Source organism: Apteryx mantelli, chromosome 3 (genome assembly GCF_036417845.1).
Source record: "Apteryx mantelli isolate bAptMan1 chromosome 3, bAptMan1.hap1, whole genome shotgun sequence".
NCBI lineage: Eukaryota > Metazoa > Chordata > Aves > Apterygiformes > Apterygidae > Apteryx > Apteryx mantelli.
In genome coordinates this window covers 131777289-131792928 of record NC_089980.1, presented here as the reverse complement: position 1 = coordinate 131792928, position 15640 = coordinate 131777289, and the positions used below count along the sequence as shown (strand labels likewise).

General features: G+C 45.5%; 1 protein-coding gene across 1 annotated transcript; it reads left to right on the top strand.

Annotated features, from left to right (window-relative positions):
- The first annotated feature begins 9989 nt into the window (after positions 1-9989).
- On the top strand, positions 9990-15117 carry MRPL19 (mitochondrial ribosomal protein L19). The gene is made up of 6 exons (XM_067294847.1): positions 9990-10095; positions 10304-10415; positions 11589-11707; positions 12226-12360; positions 13814-13995; positions 14781-15117. The coding sequence occupies exons 1-6, from the start codon at positions 10011-10013 to the stop codon at positions 14994-14996; spliced, it is 849 nt and encodes a 282-aa protein (XP_067150948.1). The 5' UTR covers positions 9990-10010; the 3' UTR covers positions 14997-15117.
- The last annotated feature ends 523 nt before the right edge of the window (positions 15118-15640 follow it).

Below are 15640 nucleotides of genomic sequence, written 5' to 3'. Positions count from 1 at the left end.
CAATAAGCAGATCTCTCTCCAGCATGACTCAGATAGAGCTCATTAGCTTTTGCCTCAGGGTTATCATTGCCTAGAGGCACAAAGTATTTCACTCCTTTTTGTGCAGATAGCAAATTAAACAAAATTCTCTTTCTCACAGATCATAAACTGGTAAGAAATCAAAGGGAATCGGAGAAAATGCCTTTCTGGTGAATGGGTCAAATTAATCCCAAATGTAATTTCACTAGCATCAGTGCACATTCAACAACAGACTAGGCCTGCTGTTTGCAAGAAGCAAAACAGGTATGTCCCCCTTTCATATGTGCTTAAAAGGAAAAACACTGATTAGAGTACATTTTCTTTTCCTTTTTTTAATCTCTTCTGTCTGAAAGAACTGTTTCAAGCATTAACTGCACGCTTCCACATGCATTTAAGTATGCAAGTCAACATTATTGCCATTTATCTATATTACAACAGTCTCAAGAGACCATTCAGGGACAAATTCCAGGCATGCTGGGCCTTGCAGACAGTACTGGACATAGCCTACTACGCCATCTAAAAAAGACTAAGGAACCCGCAACGGCATTGAGGTTCAAGCCATTCCAACCTTTGCACTCTGTAGCCACAACACTGTGGTCAGGGTAACTCCAGTTAGCTTTCTTCTAGACAAGAGAGACTTCCCATTGCAGAAAGCTTCTATGGACATTTTAGTGCCTTCATTCTCCCTGGACACCTGGTAAGTACTGGCTGGAAGACACATCTCTTGTACTTAGTACAGTAGCATTACTTGCTGGGACAATCACACAGAGCTACAGAAGAAGAGGCTATATTGCTGGCTTAAAAGAGATTTGCAAATGTTTGGGTTCATCTGGTTCTGTCTGGGCTGACAGTAGTTTTGTGGGCAGAAGTATGTGTGCACACTAATCATTAGCTCAGAGCTTACAAGCTTATGGGGGACTGCACATGACTAATATAAAAGGCGGCATTTCTATATGCAAGTAACATGCCAAGGAAATAGAAATGCGCCCTCTGGGTGACTGACTGAAGCCATGGCTTGTTTGTCGCTGGTGAGGAAAGAAGGGAATAAACCCCACCCAGCTCCCAATGCCTTTTCAGTTTTTGCTGGATCAGCCTTTTGTGATGGATGGACAAACCAGCATCACCCTCCTAGCTTTCCCCCACTCACCACCCCTGTGCTCATTCTCTGTCTTTTCTGCAGTTGTCCGAGAGGTGTTATTTCATGGACAGCACACCTCCCTAGCAGCTCTCAACCTGGGCTGCCAGCGCCCATGGAGAATCTTCTCTATTTACCTGCTGATGATAATTTCTTGCTTCCCCTGCCAACCCCATCTTGGAGGTATGTAACTAGCCAAACCACCTTTTGCTTTCCTGTGGTGACAGGTAAAGTCATTTATTTTTGCCTCACTGAATGTGCCCAGATTCAGCACACCTGCTGGCCTCCAGTTAACCTTCCCTTCACAAGACGCACCTTATTACTTAAGAGCTCAAGCAGCTCTTAAAGAGCCCAGGGTAGCCCGCATGAGGCAATCTGGGTTCCACCAAAAGATGATTGCCACAAGTGGTGTTGGGAATACCTACAATAGCTTCTTCAGCTGGTTTAGGAAGCCAGTGTCCAGAGCTGCCATTGCCTTCATGGAGGATGAGGCAGAGATGCAGGGCTTGTAAAGCCCAATTCTCAGGTGAAAGCTCTGCTGTGAATTCAGTGGAAGCTAAGTCAGACATAAGATGAAGCAGCAGTTTCTCTGTTGTGCCTATCTTCCTGCAATAATACTCCATGCAGATGAACAAGTTCAGAGGAAAATAATGTTATGGTTTCTAAAGGGCTTTTTCAAAACAAAATATATTGGATCAAATTCTCTCCTCAGTTTCCTCACCATTCATGCAATAATGGAGTGAAGAAAAGTTTTGTTTAAAATAATGAGAAGCTTTGACTTTGAGCAATTCCATCATAAATTTGTGGTTTGCTTTTTCGCCTGCATGAGCAGGTTGTGATAGAAGATATAATTTATTATGGCAAACCACTAGCATTGATGCATTAATCAAGAGAAACAAATGGTCTCCCTTTGAAATCTCCTGCCCACCTAGAGAGAGTAATGGAGTTATAAATAGAGAAAGAACAAATATTGACTCTATGAAATGTAAAGGTACCTGGGAGTTCTCCCATCAGTCTTCAGAGTACATTTGCCTTTCAAGATGAATGGGTAATTTTTCATAATCCATCCTGATTTTTTTAAAGTATCTAAGGAAACAAGACACGGACTTTCATCTCAGTGCTTTCCTTAGGTTCTCAAGATGTTCCCGACTGTTTCTGAAGGAACGAATCTGAGATTTCTGGAATGAGGTACACGTTCCCAAGCTAGGACTTATCTTTCGGTTTGATGCAAGTGCTGAAGGAACTGCCTGCACTAGTTAATGAGTTATTTGTTTGATGGTGCTTCTGGTGAGGCTTTCTGTTAGATGGTTCCAAAGACGTGTACTATGGAAAGCCAGGAAAACAGACACCTCTTGGCATCCAGACCCATACAAGACTCAAGAGGACTCAAGAATTTACTGCCTAAGGGAAAGGCCTCAGAGGCTATTTACAATATTTAATCTTACTTTGTCACACATTCTGCTTCCCCCTCCAAACTCACAATGTCTCACTCTGAAGCAATGCTATAACAACTGTCTCCTACACATCTAGTTTATTAGAACCTACTTTAGATTCATTTCAACATTAGATTCAATACCTCTTAAAAATGTCCTGCACAATCAGAAAATTTAAAGAATCTTGTGCTTTACAAATACTGAGATAAGCCAGTGCTGCAGTCCCTTCTGTAACCTTAAGGGTGCCAGGCATCCCATAGGGAACTTAATACTGAGTGGAAATACAATCAACAGTCAAAACACTAAGAGAAGCTGCAAAACGAATCGCCTCTTAAATTCTCAATGATGTGAAAACAACACAGGTTCCAAGGGAAATTTTAGTACCCTTTTGATTCTGAACATAGGGCCAGTATCTACTAACTGCAGGACTGGCAAAACTGCCAACAGACCAGTTCATATTTCATATATCACCTGTACCCTGATAGAAATCATTGGCACCTGTCTTTTTCTCCCATTAAGGTTATATAAAAGCAATTTATCCTTCAGGGCTGGAACGCAACAAAGGAAAAAGGAAACGGAAGAAAATAGATGTGCATGAACGTGTTGGTGATGTGCCACGAAAGCCATGCCCATTGCCGGAAGCATTCCAGGAGCCTCAGGCAAAGGTGAGCAGATGCAATCACTGCTCTGGCAATCGCATGCAAAGGGCAGAACACACAGTTGGTCTGGCAGGGTTAACCGCGTGTGACTCCAGCAGGATGTACGCTCCAAAACGACTGAGGCCTGGGGATGTTTTGACAGAACGAGCTGAACATTTTCCAGTCCATCACCTCTCCAAGCTCGGTGCTAGGATGCTTTGTGTGAAGAACAGTTCTCCTTCTCCTCTTTGCTTGCTCTGCAATAACGTAAAAAATTTAATTGTGGCTGTTTGATGGCCATATTAATTAACAGGTGCTCAAGCCAGAAAGGTCCAATACCTTAGGTCATTTTCAGCAACATTTTGCAAAATCTCTGGTTATTAAATTTCAGCACGGTAACCTTGCCTTGGACTGACCAACAACTCATTAAAGGGAAGTTTCCTGAAAGACTAGAGTTGTTGTCAGATTGTTTAAATATTCTAATCAAATCCACTTTACTCAAACCTTTCTCGAGTAGTTTATAGGTTTCCTGGCTGCTAGCAATCCCAAAAGGCTGTTTTGGTACCTGGGATAAATAGGACATAGAGGAATCCAGGCCTTGTCTTGTGCCCATGCTGACATGGTTTTGCAAGAGAGCCTAAGGGACTTAGCCAATGTAGCAGATATACCCGTACTGTGTGATATACCTGGCCCTTCTCCATCTGAAGGAAGCTATGTCTGCTCGACCAGTGACCGGTAAGGCTTTAACAGCTATGATTCACTTGACAAACGGTCAGTAGAGGGTAGGATTTAGGAAAGCTAGGGCAAAAGCAGGCTCTGAGCCACCTCCCTCATCACCGTACAAGCCACAGAGCAGTGGAGACTCCCCATGCCGTGGAGTCTACCCCACGCTTCCAGTTACCTTTCCTGGGCCTCCACCTCTCCACTAAAAAAGCAGCTCAGGAGACCCTCAGAAGAAAAGTGCCAGACAACAGCACAGCATCTCCTGACAATAACAGCCTATTGAATGCTTGAGCGATTTACTTTTCAGTCTTTCTTCCTCCCAGTCTGACTTTTGGGTGATTCCTCTAGGAGCAGGAATCACTTGCAGGCTCTGCACCTGGTGTTATGACGGTACAAACCAGAAAAGCACAGACGAGAGGAGAGTTGCATTTCTGCCAGACTCTTTCATAACCAGCACGGAAGGAGCCTCACAACTGAGGTAACACATTTCAAAGTGTGGTTTTAAAAAGGAATTATCAAAAGCAATGTTTCCACTTTCAAATCCAACTGAAACTAAACTGTGCCAAATCCTAAGGTCTGTACTGAGCCGGTGCTGTGCCAAGTCCCGAGGTCTGTACTGAGCAGCTGCTCATTCCTATTTCTGAAAGAAATGACCACGGGTGTTTTCTGCACCCCCAGCAAGGAGGAGGTGAGGAAGGCCCGCAGGAGTCCGCGTTTCTTTTGGAATCTGGCCCCTAGGGACATCTGACTGCCTCTCCTCAACCCCAAACACACACATACCACACCTCCAGAGCAGGTCAGCCCCTGGCAGGCGTCTCTTTCTAAACAGACACACAATAACAATAACAGCAGGTGTTACTGCCTTTTACTCTGTTTCCTCTAAAAAGGTATCCAGGTTCCCTCAGGCAACATGAAAATTCACTCCCTTCTTCACACCCTCTGACACAAATCAGACAGCTGTGTTGGGGGTGCTGTAATATGGCCTTGGGTGGTTAGAAGAAATCTCGGAGCCTGTGACTTGAGACTGCAACGCAGCATGTTTCAGAAGGTGCTACTGACAGCCCCCATCCGGGTGTTGCAGAGACTGATGTGCTTACCTACGCTGAGACTGAAGTACCAGGTCCCCAGCCTCATGGGGACACGAGGTGGTAAATCCACAGAGCACGTTTTAGATGCAAGCAGACTGGCCAGCTCAAGCCAGGAAGCAGTCGCCCATGCTCATACAACTCAGGCAACAACCCTGCCTCAATGCTTGTAACAAGCTTTGGGGTTTCTTCATTCATGACCAATGTCATACAAACCCAGCAAGATATGTTCTAGTCCTCAGGTAGCTGTCTCTGAACTTGTTCTGGATCAATCCTGGTAGAGCTTGTCAAGAATCTCCACATCAGAAATGTATTTCCCTTCCCTGACTAGCCTGAAGCACTACACAGTCTGAGAAGGTCACAGTCCTTCAGGTATGCATGCTTGCAACAAAGTTGAGCTAAAGCACGGGGAACAAAAATGACCTGCTCCAAGTCACAGAGAAAGGGTACAACAAGACACAGGCCAAGTCTCCTGTATCACAGGGTAGTCTCTAAACATCAGGCTTTTTCTTCTGACAAGTAGCACCATCATTTGGGGAAATCATTAGCAAGGAAGTATGTATCTATTTAGGTCCAAGAGGGATTAGATTTATCAGTGATCTCAGAGCGAATATGTTGTCGTTATTGATACATCTGCAATGACAAACATTAGGGGACCATTCAACAATGAGGCGGAGAGGTCACCAAAATGCACATCCCAGATGCAAAGGTGCACTTGTAGAGACAAAGAATCTAGGCCATACTTACAGGATAGACTTGTCTCCTGGAAAGGAGGGGTTTTGAAATGGGCTGGAGGTGGAAGTGTGTCCAGCTGAATAATTGGTTGAACCCAAGCTCTCAATGCAACGCTGTGGCCAAAACGGCTACCTCAGTGTCGGATATAAACACAGCTGAACACCGTGAGCTATCATATCTCCGCATTTGGGATGACTGTGAGCTTTACTGAACTGCTCTGTTCAGTTTTGAAATGAATGGTTCAAGAAGGATATTGAAATATTGAAAAAGCCTTCACAGACTGTAACATGAAGGATGACATTTAATGGAAGACCTTGGCCACATCCTACTTCCATAGATGAGAAGGGACCTGGCTAAACACTATTTTCTGCCTGTCTGGGTTTTCTTCCTAAGGAAACTCAGATAACCAAGCAGGAGATTACGGTGCATTTTGGTGGGAACAAAAGCAGCTGCAGGGCACCAAACCCCTAGATTTGAGTCATGGCTGCCTGGACATTGTGGAACAACTACAGAATACTCCATGGGACATTTGTGTTTCTCCAGGGCAGATTCAGTTCTTATCAAAAAGAAGTTAAGAGTTACTTGACCAAGACTACCTGGAAGGAGATCACGCTTGGTAATCGCGGGCTGCAATTCAGACTTGGCTGTTACAAATAAAGCACAAACTTGGTACAGTAGTAGCAATGAACCACAGGAAAGCTTCCCAAGGACCTGATGGGAGGGTACTAAAAATATGCTCTACTCAAACAGAATTAATTCAGAGAAGTCCCAAAGTCTGTTTAGTCTTTGCCAGGTCACCTGAGCACAGTGACACCTTTAATTTAGGAATCTCACCATACTCCTAGAAGCGTTTCACAAAAGCGATTAACTCATGACTGTGATTCTAAAGTGATCTGTATTTTCATCAATTTTGTTGTATAGGTAAGCCCTTCTTCTTATGTATCTGACTTACTCAGAAGAGAAACTGAAGGTGAATCCCTTGTACCTGTATTTCAAACTCAGGAAAGCTGTCTCTGAAAAAGGACAACCAAAAACAAGGATCCCTCACTGGTTAGATATTGCACATTATAGTTGAGGAACCTAAGGAAATAGCTTTCTGCAAGTCAAGCTCAGTCTGCAAGTACACCGGCATTTGTGCTCCTTAAATACAGAGGGCTGGTGTGCTCCTGACTGGGTATGGGTTAACTCAGCCAGGCAAAACAGTGTTGCCTTGATGCCAGGGTGCCACAGCAGAGCACATAGCAACTAGACACAGCGTGGAGCAGCTGGGTTCTGGTCCCAGTAGGGCATGAAGTATCCTCAAGTGAGGTTCACTTACAGAAGCTTGGGAACCCCCGAGCTTGATGCAGTTCCAGTCTGTCAAGATGATCTTGTTCGGGTGCAATCAACAGGGGTCAGCTAAGGAGATAGTAATGGCTCTCCTACATTGAAGCATCCAATCCTCTTCTTTAAAAACATTTGTCAGGCTGCAGTTTTCCAAGTCATAACCTGCACATCTCTTTACAACTGTTTTGAGATCCTCTTAAACATCATTAAGATATTGGAATTATCACTATATGCTCTGTTTCCCACCCCCCAGAGATATATCCATCTGCCTTTTTAATAGTGCTTAGGCACTAACAAGATTTCAAAAAAAAAAAAAAAAAGACCCTCGGGAAGAGGGATCTTTTCTTCAGGTGGTGTACGTAGTGTTGGTGGAGAATTTTTTGTATTTTAAGGGTTAGAGTGCCCCCTTTTGTCACATCCCTGTTCTGAATATTAACTCATTTTTGTGTTAGACCAGCAGATTATCAAGAAATACTGTGACTTGTCTTTTGCACACCCTGCCTTCTTCCAACCAGCAGTTAAGAATCCAAACAGCTTATCACAACTAGAAAATAACTCTTGTTCATGCGAGGGCTTAAGCAGGTTACAAAGTCAGCTGCCACCAATAAATAGGGCCAAAGGGAACATCACAGGCAACATGATTGATCTAATTAGTTGATGAGGTTAGGTGTATTTTGAAGCGAATCCCTGTAAAGTTTAAACAGTGGGCTGTTATTTATAAGTCTGCCCTCTCTGCATTTAAACCCAGCCTCTCTTTTGCCTCTGTAGCCACTAATTGAACCCAGACTGGCACCTGAGGAAGTCTGACTGGAACAGACGTTAAAAGCAGCTCAGTAACACCAAGGTATACAATCATTTCTGAACTAATCATGGTGTGATTGCTTGGGCTGTAGGTTATTTAAACTATGGATAGAGCTAACAATAGTCCAGAAAAATTTAATAGCTGTGCCTTTGTATCAGGAAAACACACGGGAGGCAGCATCCTGCTTCCCCAAGCAGTGCAGCTCTGGAAACAGAACAGCTAGTTCCTGCAGCAAAGCTGGAATTAATAACCTGGGGTAGAGCCCACCTGGTTTCCACAAGGAGCTGGTATGAGTACGTCCACACTGTCCCCTCACTGCCACCGATGAGAGCAAGGTCATCCTGGAGGCTTCAGCTTTGCTTTTTAGTCTCCGCCGTGCCGGATGCAGACTGGTGCCACGCAAGGTGTTGCGTTTCCACGCGCTTCCCAGGGCTCGGGGGTCTGGCCGGGTTTGCAGTTCTGCTTGAGGGCTCCGGCCCAGGTTGGGCATGGCCAAGGCAGGTGAGCCTGACGCGTGCAGGGCAACCCCTGCCGAATTGCTGGGTTTGGGGGACCGGAGGCAGGGGCACGGCGCCGCTCTGCAGGGTCGGGGCGGCCCTGTCCGCTGGCACCCCGCGGGCCACAGCACCTGCCCACTTCCCCTTCCCCCCACCTTTGCCTTGGGGCCGGGGTGCTCAGTCCCCCACCCCAAATCTGCCTGTGGGGGTGACATGAGCCACTTTGCTTTCTGCTCCCTTGGAGGGACGCCTGTCTCCACAACGGCTTGGCTCAGCCACCCACACTCGCCACGGCCACTGGGGCCAATCCCCGTGGCAAGGCAGGGGACCGAACCCCATGGCAGAGCAGGGACCGATCTCCGTGGCGGGGCAGGGGCCGATCCCTGTGGCAGAGCAGGGATCGATCTCCATGGTGGGGCAGGGACTGATCCCCATGGTGGGGCAGAGGCCCATGCCCATGGTGGGGCAGGGGTCCATCCCCATGCCAGAGCAGGGATCGATCCCCATGGCGGGACATGGGCTGATCCCCATGGCGGGACAGGGATCGATCCCCATGGCGGGACAGGGATCGATCCCCATGGCGGGGCAGGGATTGATTCCCATAGCAGGACAGGGGCCCATCTCCGTGGGAGGGCAGGGACCAATCCCCATGGCGGGGCAGGGACCAATCCCCATGGCGGGGCAGGGATCGATCCCCATGGCAGGGCAGGGATCGATCCCCATGGCAGGACAGGGATCGATCCCCATGGCAGGACAGGGGCCCATCTCCATGGTAGGACAGGGATCAATCCCCATGGCGGGGCAGGGACCGATCCCCATGGCGGAACAGGGGCCCATCTCCATGGTAAGACAGGGATCAATCCCCATGGCGGGGCAGGGACCGATCCCCATGGCGGAACAGGGATCGATCCCCGTGACGGGGCAGGGATCGATCCCTGTGGCAGGACAGGGGCCCATCTCCATGGTAAGGCAGGGATCAATCCCCATGGCAGGGCAGGGACCGAACCCCATGGTGGGACAGGGACCGATGCCCGTGGCGGGGCAGGGATCGATCCCCGTGGCGGGGCAGGGATCGATCCCTGTGGCAGGACAGGGGCCCATCTCCATGGTAAGGCAGGGATCAATCCCCATGGCAGGGCAGGCATCGATCCCCGTGGCGGGGCAGGGATCGATCCCCGTGGCGGGGCAGGGACCCATTCCCATGGCGAGGCAGGGACCCATTCCCATGGCGAGGCTGGGGCCGATGCCCGTGGCGGGGCAGGGGCCGGGGCTGATCCCCATGGCGAGGCTGGGGCAGGGGCCGATGCCCGTGGTGGGCGGACAGGCGGTGCGAGGCAGCGAGGGGCCCGCGCAGGCCGGGGGCAGTGACCGGGCCCGGCCCGCCCCCGGCACGCGAGCAGCCATGGCGCTGCCCCCCTCAGGCCCGCGCCACGCCGCCCCGGGCCCTGCTCCAGGTGCCGGGAAACCCCGTGGGCAGAGGCGGGAGCCCGGCCCCGCCCCGAGCCCGGCGCCTCCCCGCCCCAGCGCCCGCTCCGCCCTTGCGAGGAGTTTGGCCTGCCGCGCTCGCCGTAGCGCCGCGCGCGCCTGCGCCGCCAGGCCGGAAGTGGCAGCAGTCGCCATGGCAGCGGCCTGCGGGAGGCTCTGGGAGCGGCCTGCGGCGGCCTTGGCGGGCCTCGCCGCCGCCCGGCCCGCGGCGCCCCGCAGTAAGGACGGCCTGGCCCGGCCCGCACCCCCTGCCACCCGGCCCTCGGCCCGGCCGCGCTTTGCAGGGCCCTGGTGCGGGCCTTGGGGGGGCGGGGGGAGGGGAGGGATCAGTTCTGCCTGAAAACGGGGGGGGGTTATTTTTTTATTTATTTATTTATTTACCCATTTATTTATTTATTTATTCATTTATTTATTTTATCTTTGCAGGGTGTTTTTCTTTCTCGGGGTACCGAAGTTACAGCGATGGGGAGCCAGAGAAATTTAAGCCGCCTCCAAAGCCTGTCATTATTGACAAGCAGAAGCAGTCGGTGGAGAGGAGGTAGGATGGCCTGGGGCTTACCGCAGCGGGCGGTTAAGCTCAGCTCTGCTGTCAGGTTATTCGTGGTGTGAGCACCTCTAAAACCCTGAGGTGTTACTGCACAGAAATATTTCCTAAGTTTTAGCAGCAACAGTTCATGTGGAAGCATGCTTAAAATACCCCAAAACACTGTGGCCTACAGTTCCCAAAAGCAGCGAAACAGGAAAAAATATATAGCAGTAGACATTTTGGCAAATTTGGTGTTAATATGTCCGTTTTTCATCTATTAAAGGTGTGCATCTCTTCAGTATGCTGCAGGCTGTCAGGGACATGGGTCCTGTGTCTGCCTTTGCCTCTGGCCCTGAGGTCATGTGTGTGCCTGTTACTGTGTGTGAAATGGAGGTGATATCACCAGTAATAACCTTTCTGAGACTTCTCTCACGCTGAGTATTTTGCTTTCACCTGTTTGTGTTGCTTTAGAGCACACACTAGTTAAAACCGTAGTGCTGTCTCAGGAAGGAGAGTGATGATACAGTATTGTGTATCTCCGCAAAACGTGTAGCATGTAAGCAGCCGAAGAATGGAAAGAGTATTAAAAATCAGAACTGTGAAATCTTCCACTCTGCCTCCTTCCTCTTCTTGCATTCATTTCAGATCTGTTAATGGAAATAACTTTAAGAAGTGAAGAGTCTCTGTGGCTCTCTCCTAAGAAGTGCAGTCTGGGAAGCAGTGGCTAGGCAGAACAGGGAACTACATTTAAATAACATATTTTACTTTCCTGAGCCTGTGCAACTTTGCATGAAGATAAGAGTAGTCCTAATGTTGTTTACAGTCTGTGCAGCTGCCTGGAGGCAGCAGCACTGACCAGGACCTCTGTGTTGCCCCATGTGTTGCTTTGTGCTCCCCCCACAACCCCCTCAGGTTTGTAAGGCAGGCTTGCGTTAATGCTTCTTTTCTCAGCTCCCCTGAGGTCAACATTCATTGCTAGCTTAAAAAAAAAGTCTGGAAAAATCCCTTGTGGATAGTAAAAAAATCAGTAACTGCATGAACTGCAATTCATAACTCTGACATGGTAACAGGTGCAAGTGTTTAACATAGATAATTTTTCACTTGTAAACCAAATACTTGCACTTCTCTAGTAGTTTTTATGCAAATGCTTTTTATACTTAAAAAAAATTTTTGATTGTCTTACAGGTTCTTGAGCCCTGAATTTATACCTCCTAGAGGGAGAACAAACCCTCTTAAGTTCTATATAGAAAGAAAGGATATGATACAGAGACGAAAGGTCTTCAACATCCCAGAGTTCTATGTTGGTCAGTAACAGCACTAGGATTTTCATAATTCTGTCGATACTGTTCACTGAGTGGAGTAGTAAAAAGTGTGGTCTGATGCTGTAGAATATCTAGTATCAGCTGTTAGATCAACTAGGATATGTGTTTCTGTACATACTGGTTCATATTTTAATTTCATATTTACATCCAGCTTTTATAAGAAATGCATTAACTTGTTGTTATAATGTGTGCTTTATATTCTGGCACTTTAGGACACGGTTAGCCAATAAAGCTCAAGAGAGGAAAATATTCATATTCAATTTGTATAATGAAGAGTAAAAGATAAATAGCACTGGTTTAAAGGTTAAGAAACTTCATAGTTAACCTGCAGAATCACTTTAACGTTTATTAATTCAGGATATTTTAAAAGTTTGTTGTGTTTCTGGCAGCTTTATTGGAAGATAAAACATTTTCAAAATAAATCTGTGTATGTGTACATCATCTGACTCCTTTCCCGCATGCTGATATGTGTTTACTTGACTAGTCCCTTCTTTTGGCAGGCAGTATACTCGCTGTTACTACCGCAGACCCATATGCCAATGGCAAAGCCAGCCGGTTTGTAGGCATCTGCATTCAAAGAGGAGGAAAAGGACTTGGCGCTACCTTTGTGCTTCGAAACGTTATAGAAGACCAGGGTGCGTTTGTAACTGTGATAATTCTCATGCTAGAAATGTTAAGCAAAGAATGTTGAAGTTGTACGTGGAATATCTAGTGTAGAAGTTTAGTCTGCAGAAAGAATTGCAGTAGACTAAAGCAAAATCTTAATTTCACTTACTTGTGGATACTTCAAGTTTAAAACAAAAGTGTGTATATGCAGAGATGTTGATGTGCCTGTATTTGAAAGCATGAAACTGCTCAGTAATTTTATATCCTTATATTTAGTAATTCTGTATATGTATTCTGATGAGACTGAATGTGACCCATTTGTGTTTGAGCTTAGAAGTCTAAAAAGAGCACCCTAAGCATATGCTTAGGGAAGGACTGTAAGAAACTCTTAAGCATCCGAAAACTGCAAGTTTGCCTGGAAAGACTCATACAAATCAGCAGTCAATGAACTTGTTTCCACTGTAATATATCTGCTGGCCTCATAGCAGTCATAGATTTTGAACTTACTATAAAAGTTTTTAAAAACAGCATTGTGGGAGGGTCTTGGGATTCAGGCTTCTGTGGGCTCCTTGGTGCCAGGCACTGTGCGGTTAGTCCCCCTATATCTAAGCAGATTCTCACCAACTTCATTTCTAACTTAAGCTGCATTTGAATCTACGCATACATGATTACAAATTAAAGACCAGCTTGCCCGCTTACAGCTTTGAGTAGTCTTGACAGATGTATTTTAAAACCATTAGAGGGCAAGTTCAGTATTTAAATAGAGGTCTTGCCTTGTCTTGATTACAGGAGACCAAGTAGGAATTAGCATTTCTTATTCTGTACATACATAACAGTAATCAAAATGGAGCTTTTGAATGATTATACTGGGGAATGGGGAGTCCTGGTTGCCCACTGTTAAATTCTCTTTCATAGCTGCAGTAAGAGTCACAGCACTTTTTTTTTTTTTTTGGGGGGGGGTGCAGAGTACTGCTAGCTGTGTAAATACCACTCAGTTTGAGCGCTGTGTATTTGCACCCACAGGGGCTGTACGCATACATTTGGTAACAAGCAACAAATTAGCAGGGATTTATAACAGATTCATGCTCTATTTTATGGCAAGATGGAAGGAGGTGGAAATACTGATGATGTGAGAGGAAATATGGAAGAAGGGATGCGTGTGTCTGTGCATTCATATGTGATGTGTATATGGTAACAACCGTTGTAGCCAAAGGAGGCAGAGTTTAAAACCCAAGCTTGTTTTTCTCAAATTCAAACTTGGGTTTGTCTCTCAGGCCCTTCCATACCAGAGACTTGATTTGTAATAGAAATTTGCATTTACCTACACAGACAGAATGCATATGGTCAGCGTGTGTGCACATAGCACTGTGTATATTGTAGTTATATGTAACAAATAGAAAGCAGTTCTTGAATAATACAGGGATGTAAAACACTGAAGAAATAGAATTTGCAGTTCCTTAAACCAGACTTTCTCTCTCTAAGGTGTTGAAATCTGTTATGAGCTGTATAATCCTCGAATCCAGGAGATCAAGGTTCTGAAATTAGAAAAGAGGCTAGACGATAACCTGATGTACCTGCGAGATGCCCTCCCTGAATATAGTACTTTTGATATGAATATGAAACCTGAGTCTCGTTTAGACCATGAAGAAATTCCTGTAAACAAGGTAGGAGCTTAATATTGTAGGGGGAAAACAGAGGATAATCCAAGTAATCATTTCACATTTGACTGATACCTTGGGAGGCTGTTGAACAGTTCTTAGTTGTATTAGTTACCTGGGTGACAAAAGTATATAAAATAAGGTTAGTCTTTATGCCATTTCTATAGTGATTGAATGTTCGTAATGTAAATATCTGGTATCCTCACTGGTTATTTTAGAAGACCCAAGGGAGAAGCAGCCACCTGCACATGCCTACATGTTATGCTGTGCAGAGATTGCAGCTTTTGTTACAGAAGGTGTTTATTGATTGGGGGGAAGTGTCAGAAAAGAAGGTAAGATTGGAGGAGCCGGCTAAAATTGTCATCTCAGAGAAGATCCAGGAACCAGCAGACCCTGTTGAAGAGTTTTGTCTAGTAGCTCAGTAACTTATAGGGAAAGGGAGGAGAGATTAGTATCACGCTGCTTTTCTCTTCCCTTGATAAGGAACACGGCAGAACTGTAAAAGGGAGCAACTTCACTGTCTGTGTCGATTTAAGGCCTGTGTAATTAATCAAGACAGCATTATTTAGGATCAGAAAAATTAAAAGTTAGTAGGATGACAGACGTATGGACATGAAAAAGTTCCTTTTCTCTTGACAACTTTAAAACTAAGTTACTGACAAATTGGTCTGTTTTCTTTTATTTTCTCTTAGAATGGCAATTGTCTCAGCTTTTGTTAAGCTCAGAATCAGTCAAAATTCTGATCCCTTAATACATTTTATGTTTTGGTTTTTTTATACCTTTCACCCTAGCTGCAAGTAAGAATGAAACCTAAACCGTGGTCAAAACGGTGGGAAAGGCCAAAATACAACATAAAAGGAATAAAGTTTGAGCTACCTGAAGAAAAAATGAAAGAAGCACAGAAGTGGAACAAGCCCTGGCTGGAGTTTGATATGCTGCGTGAATATGATACTTCAAAAATAGAAGAAAAAATCTGGAAAGAAGTGAATGAAGAGCTTAAAAAATAATACTATTTTTTCAGTGTAGGAATTACTAAGAAAATTAATACATTCACTTTGAATTCAGTGTATGGGTCTTCAGCTGTTTTGTATATATATAGGCAAAATGTACAATAAAGTTAACCTTTCCAGAAAATTTCAGTGTATAAATTTCTGTCACTGAACACTAATTTTCTATTTCTGAAAACATATTCTTTTTCTGACAAACATAATACCCTATTTATTCTTTCTCCAGAAATGAGAAGTCTCCTTTTCTAAATTACAGCAACAATAATCTACATCACTGATTCTGAAGTTGGTTGTGTTGTCACTTCCAAATACTTCTGTAACTGCTACCCCTGTTATGCTTAGCTCGGTAAACATTTTTTTCAGAAAAGAATGCACCATACTGACTTACGTACCTTCTGTTTGAAGATGGAACTTCCTTTTCCCCCCTCTGTTTATTGCTTTGTAGAGGATGATGCAATTTTTTTCTGTCTTACCAGGCTTTTCATGTAATCCCTCCTGCTTCTTCATGAGTGGGATGTGACAGTGCAGTTACACCAGGTATGTGAAGAACCCTGCATTCTCAATAAGCCTACATTTTACATGTATTTTGAAAAAATGAGGACTAAAGTAGATTGTACAGGTTGTTTTTTAGTTCCCCTGTTGAG

What these genes read in the sequence shown, in the direction of transcription:
- MRPL19 (XM_067294847.1), top strand. Translation starts at nt 10,011, where the DNA reads ATGGCAGCGGCCTGCGGGAGGCTCTGGGAGCGGCCTGCGGCGGCCTTG. An exon ending in CCGGCCCGCGGCGCCCCGCA is followed by an intron (nt 10,096 to 10,303) that starts GTAAGGACGGCC and finishes TTATCTTTGCAG; the next exon opens with GGTGTTTTTCTTTCTCGGGG. An exon ending in AAACGTTATAGAAGACCAGG is followed by an intron (nt 12,361 to 13,813) that starts GTGCGTTTGTAA and finishes TCTCTCTCTAAG; the next exon opens with GTGTTGAAATCTGTTATGAG.